This window comes from Bidens hawaiensis, unplaced genomic scaffold (assembly GCF_021521415.1).
Source record: "Bidens hawaiensis isolate Kalapana, Puna unplaced genomic scaffold, B.hawaiensis_p1.1 tig00038058_1, whole genome shotgun sequence".
Lineage (NCBI taxonomy): Eukaryota > Viridiplantae > Streptophyta > Magnoliopsida > Asterales > Asteraceae > Bidens > Bidens hawaiensis.
Window position 1 is genome coordinate 169012 of NW_027505521.1, and position 6600 is coordinate 175611.

General features: G+C 39.6%; 1 protein-coding gene across 1 annotated transcript; it reads right to left on the reverse strand.

Moving 5' to 3' along the window:
• Window positions 1–2355: 2355 nt before the first annotated feature.
• LOC143613706 (uncharacterized) lies at window positions 2356–5686 on the reverse strand. Its single transcript, XM_077087343.1, has 2 exons — window positions 5017–5686; window positions 2356–2918 (listed from the first exon to the last, which is right to left on the reverse strand). Exons 1-2 carry the CDS (start codon window positions 5684–5686, stop codon window positions 2356–2358), a joined length of 1233 nt encoding a protein of 410 aa, XP_076943458.1.
• Window positions 5687–6600: the final 914 nt, after the last annotated feature.

Here is a 6600-nt window from a genome sequence, read left to right on the forward strand (position 1 = left end):
GCGATTACGATTGTGAGATCCGATATCACCCTGGAAAGGCTAATGTGGTAGCCGATGCGCTCAGCCGCAAACCCAGTCAACTCAACTGTATTTTGCCGCGCACGCAGCTTCACTTCGCGCCGATTCAAAGCAATCTTGAATCACGCATTCACGACGCGCAGCGCGCATCGATCAGCAAAGGCAACCTACGCGCCGAGTTAGCGTGTGGTGCGGAAGCACATCTAGTCCCTAACCTGAATGGAACTCTCTGTTATCTCAATCGCATCTGGATTCCCAATGATGAGATTCTTCGCACTGACATACTGAGTGAAGCGCACAAAACTCGGTATTCCATTCATCCTGGCGCTGACAAAATGTACAAAGATTTGCGCCTTACTTTTTGGTGGCCCGGTATGAAAAAGGATGTTGCTGTGTTCGTAGCTAAATGCCTAACTTGTTCTAAGGTAAAAGCTGAACATCAACGCCCATCTGGTTTGCTCGAACAACCAGAAATTCCTACGTGGAAATGGGAAAGTATAGCAATGGACTTTATCACCAAGTTACCCTTGACCGCAAGCAAACATGATAGCATTTGGGTAATAGTGGATCGATTGACCAAGTCTGCCCACTTTCTGCCCATTCGTGAAACCTACCGTGTTGAACAACTTGCGCACCTATATGTCAAAGAAATTGTCTGCCGTCATGGTACTCCCTTGAGCATAATATCCGATCGCGATGGCCGTTTTATATCTCACTTTTGGAAATCTCTCCAATCTGCGTTAGGAACTCGTTTGGACATGAGTACTGCATATCATCCTCAGACTGACGGACAGTCTGAGCGAACCATCCAAACCCTTGAGGATATGCTTCGATCTTGTGTTCTTGATTTTGGAGGTAATTGGGATTCACACCTACCTCTGATCGAGTTCTCTTATAATAACAGCTATCATTCCAGCATCGGTATGGCCCCATTTGAAGCACTTTACGGTCGAAAGTGCCGCTCACCCGATTTGTTGGAACGAAGTGGGTGAAGTTCAAATCACAGAACGACGATTAGTCAACATGAATTCGGTCATCATTGGTTACGTTCGTTATAGTATAGACAATGTTGGTAAACTACAAGCATTGAAACCCAACTAAATTTATCAAATTAACATATAAAAATTAAATATTTAAAACGACATTTATTCGGTCGGTAAAACCGGGAGGTGGTAAAACCCAAGCGTTGTTGTTCCCGAGCGTCGAGGCGGCAATTATGCGTGAATTCGGTCGTTTCGGTTACGCTAGTTACGATATCGGAACTAAATCAAAAACAAAAAAAAACGTATAAAAATTGAGGTGGACCAACGGGGTGACGTTGGTCGATAAAACTCAGGTGTTGTTAAAATTCGGGTGTTTTTATCATGTTTTTTATTGTTTTGATCGGATTTAAGTTTACGTTACTTACGGTATCGAAACTAAAACAAAAAAACTAAAGATGGTGTTCGGCCAGTTACCGTTACGTTTCGTATGGTATCAAAATTAAAAAAATAATAATAATAATTGTGGTATCGCCACTTGGCCCAATCATGGGCGTGCGCCCGAGCGTCGGCGTGAATTCGGTATGTCTCGGTTACGCTCGTTACGATATCGAAAATAAAACAAAAAAAAAAGTATACAAATTGAGGTGGATTAATGGGGTGACGTCGGTCGATAAAACTCGGATGTTGGTAAAACCCGGGCGTTCCATCATGTTTGTTATAGTTTTGGTTGGCTTCAAGTAAGTTAGTTACACTACCGAAACTAAAATAAGTTGGCATTTGGCCGATTACCACTACACTTATGGTATTAAAACTAAAAACAAAAATAAGAAATAACAAAATTAATAGACCAATGTGGTGCCGCCACTTGACCCAATCACAGGCTTGCGGCACCAACATTGGCGTTTAATCTATATAGATAATGCTTCATATACTAAAGACTACCCGCAATGCAACAGCCTGCATTTACTACATGCATCTTACTTATCACTGCCAAATCAGCTTTTTACTCATCCTTCATACATGCATCCTCTCTTCTCTTTTTAACTCCAACCCATCCTTTCCACATGCAACCTCTCTCTTCCACATCATTATTTCTTTTTTATTTTTTCTTTTAAAACTTTTATTTTGTAGTTTTAAAAAATATTTAATAAATAAATGTAAAAATATATTTAAATAATAAACAACAAAAAACAAGATAAAATTAAATAAAAATTAAACTTGTATTACATAAAAAAGTTACATTTCCTAGAAATGTAAAACACATATATTTAAATTAAAGTAGAATTAAGATTAAAAATCAAAATAAAACTTAATGAAACCATAACCTAAAATTAAGCTTTTTACTCGAGCAAATCTACTCTTCATTAGCTTGCTTAAGATTCCAGAGATGTTCCATTAGATCGTTGCGTAGTGCGATGTGAGTATCTTTGCTTCGTAAGGATCTAAACCTCTGCAGATAGTGTGCAAACTCAGTGGGTGCACCTCCATTATAACTTGGTGGCTCAGGCTCATGTTCTTTACGGGAGCAATCAGTTATCATATGACCTTCATCTTCTACAATCATATTATGTAGAATGATACATGCATGCATTATATCACCTAACACTGGTATGCTTGTAGATTTTTCAGGGCCTCGTATTATTGCCCACCTTGATTGGAGGACACCAAACGCTCTTTCAACATCCTTTCTACAAGACTCCTGTCGTCGCTTAAAGTATTGCATTTTAAGATTATTGTTTGGCGGATAAACGAAACTCTTTACCAGTGTTGACCATTCTGGGTAAATGCCATCTGCAAGATAGTATCCTTGCGTGTACTCATTCCCATTCACAATAAAGTTGCACTGTGGTGCATTCCCTTCTAAGAGTTGATTGAATACTGGTGATTGATTAAGAACATTGATATCATTATTTGAACCTGCCACTCCAAAGAATGCATGCCAAATCCAAAGGTCGTGTGATGCTACAGCCTCCAGCATAATGGTTGGATGACCATGATCACCTCGAGAGTATTGTCCTTTCCAAGCTGTTGTGTGACATCTGCCCAAATCCGACCCGACCCAGGTACCCGTTTTCGGATCCAATTTTAAGATTTAAAATTTGTTTATTATCTTTATAAATTTATATATATATATATATATATGTTACTAATAATAATAATAATGATAATAATAATAATTCCTTTCCGCCGTCCCGCCCCTTTTTCTCTCTTGTCGCCGTCCCGCCCCTTTTTCTCTCTTGTCGCCGTCCCGCCCCTTTGCTTAACCCTTAAGCCTTGAACCCCTTTTTCTCTTAACTCTTTGCTTGTCCTTTGGTTCTTCCCGCCTAAGGATGTCTGCGCAGCTCCACGCGCCAGACTCCTTACAAGGAAGCCTGCGTGAAGACCAGCTGTTCCTGCGATACGCGAGACGAACTCTTCCCGCGGCGCGCAAAGGATTGTAGTTCTTCCCGCGGCGCGCAAAGGATTGTAGTTCTTCCCGCGGCGCGCTAAGGATTGTAGTTCTTCCCGCGGCGCGCTAAGGATTGTAGTTCTTCCCGCGGCGCGCTAAGGATTGTTCTGTCTGCCTTCGCCCTCGCGCACTCAAGCCTTCTCGCGCTAGACACTTAAGTCTTTTCTCCGGTTTAAGCCAGCCTGTATGCTTTTGAAATATCTTATCTTCTGTGCTATACCTGCCAAGGTATAGGCACAATAGGCCAGATCTGACATCTGTCCGAAAAGTCACTTTCGGCGCAGCTTGCTTACCAACCCTCTTGGTTGTCAGAAAAAGTAACTGGCATAATCTTTTAAAATCTTCTTTTCCATGTCTTGAACAGTACTTTGACTGACCCCTCCCATGCAATGAACAGTAACCTGTCAGCCTTTCCCATCCCCTGCAGCTGCCACCATATCTTTTGCTTGTGATATCTTTTGCTTTTGATATCTTTTGCTTTGATTTGATAAGATCTTTTTCCCCAATTCAAGGGATGTGTTCCCTAGGGTTTTCCTATATATAAAACTAATTTCTTGGATAATTAAACACTACACTCAAACACTTAAACACTCCCCAAAATCTTTCTCCCTTTACTCTCAGCCGAAGATCTTCAGTGACGCCTCCACTCCCCTCTTTGCAATCCGTCTTCTCTTCTTTTCTGCCCAGAAATCTCGGTAAATATATATTTTGTTTAAGTGACTTGCATATATTCAAGACATAAAAACCAATCGTTAAACCAATAACCTCTTATTTATAGGTTAACTTTCGCTTGTTTAAAAGTTGGTTCTTACGTTATCTTTCAACACACCTCTTACAAGTGAGTAATCTCGTACCTAATCCCCTTTTATTTTTTAACGTTTTGGGATGTTCATGTGTTCGTACAACTTGAGTCTTAAACTTGTTTATGAAATTATGTGCGCAAAACCCATGTGTTATGGACGTTTACTAGTGTTGTATATTTGTATGTGTTGATCATTAACCGCTTTGATCGGCCTATTCCGAAGTTTTCATGGATCCATTAGATGAACACGGGAGACCTATTGTTACGATTTTCTTGGTTTGTTTGCACATACACGAATGATTATTTGTTTTTGCTCGATTTGGAGCACGCTATGAACTATGAGCTATGATCTATTTAGGCTTGATCACAATCTGTTTACACACTATGTTGAACACCAGTTATACACATGTTGCGCGCAGTGCTTTGTTATTATCTATTTATATCTATTAAACTTGATTTCTCACCGACACGCAAGTGTTGACGTTTTATTTTAATACATGTTCAGGTTTGCTGTAGCTGCTTTTGGAAACTCGAGGACACGTAGGATGTTTTCTTTTACTTTGGACCTAGTTTAAAATATAACAAGACAAATTTATGTATTTGAATATTATGAGTTATGATATGTGATTTATGTTACTTTATGGTGTGTTATGCGCATGCGCAATGAAATGTATTTATTAAATATTGACACCCAAATAGTGTCACGAGTAATGAAACAATTGGTAGCGCCCCGATGTATAATCCGCCTTCGGTCGGGGTGTTACATGTTGGGCGGTTTCTCCAAGCCCAATGCATGCAATCTATGCTTCCAAGCATTCCAACAAACCCATGTTTTTCAGAATGCAATTTTAGCAATCGTTGAATGTCATCTTGGTTGGGCCTTCTAAGATATCGTGGTCCAAAAACCTCAACAATAGACCTACAGAACTTGTGTAGACATTCAATGGAAGTGCTTTCACCAATGCGTATGTACTCATCACATTGGTCAGCTGATGCACCATATGCCAACTGACGAATGGCACTTGTACATTTTTGTATTGGTGAAAGACCTTTTACACCAACAGCATTGTATCTTTGTGTGAAATACTTAAAATGTTGACAGCTACCTGGTTTAGAGATTTCCTTAACAATGTGATTAAAAAGACGTATGCTCATCCGAAACCTTCGTCTAAAGAAGCTTTCATTGAATACCGGCTCTGGAGCAAAGTAATCGTTCCACAAACGGGCATCTCCATCCTTTCGGCCTCTATTTATGTATTTTCGTTTGCCCTTCCGCCTAGAAGAACTTCCTTCTTGTGAATCAGCCGCATCTTGAGCATCAAGCTCAAACAGCTGCATTGCTAATTCTTCAACATCATTGGAAATGAGATGTTGAAAGTATTGAATCAACATCATCGGAATGTTTTGTGGGACTTGTTCATCATTTGAACTCATTTTGAATTGTAGATAGAAGTGTTTAAGGTAAAGGGATGTGTGTGTGAAAATGGCTGGTCTAGATAGGTATATATAGTGAAACTAGTCGTTAAAAAACTAGTCGTTAGAAACTAGCCGTTAAACTATCCGTTAGAAACTAGCCGTTAAACTATCTGTTAGAAACTAGTCGTTAAACTATCCGTTAGAAACTAGCCGTTGGGAATTTGAATTTTTTTAATTAAACTAGCCGTTGGGAATTTAAACTTACATTGCATAAAAAGAAATTACATTTCCTAAAAATAAAAATACATAAAAAGAAATTACATTTTCCTAAAAATAAAAATACATAAGCAAGCGTTAAATACGATTGTAGCCGTATTTCTCGCGGATTTCAGCGCACATTGCCTCGTGTTCGGCTCGTTGAGCTGGATTCATGTAAGTCGTGTCAAGTAAGAGTAATTTTTTTTGTTTCATCTCGAGCTTCTTTTCCTCAATTTCATAGAATTTATCAATTCTATGCTCGAATTTGCTGATCGATTCACTCTTAGCACGATTGGTCGAGGATATCTCATCAATAAGCTTTAGCTTCCTCATGTCGTATTCAGACGACTCTATTCCTGCTTTGCCCTTTAGCTTGGCTTTATCCTTGTCCCTCCCAATTGGACGTGTTGGAGCAACCTGCTGAACTTGAACTTCAAAGTCTTCATTATTAACATCTTCAAGTGATATTGTAATTTCAGGAGATTGACCAAAGTTGGCATCGGAAGCAGAACTCGTATACCCCCCCCCCCGAGCTGTTACTTTTTGTTCTTTTAGGTGGTTGAAAACCATGAACATGCGTAGCAGAGTTGTACTTACGATGATCTTTGACAACATTCCATACATGCTCGTATGCGAAAGCAGCAAAAGTCTTGTTAGATGGATCGTTGATATAA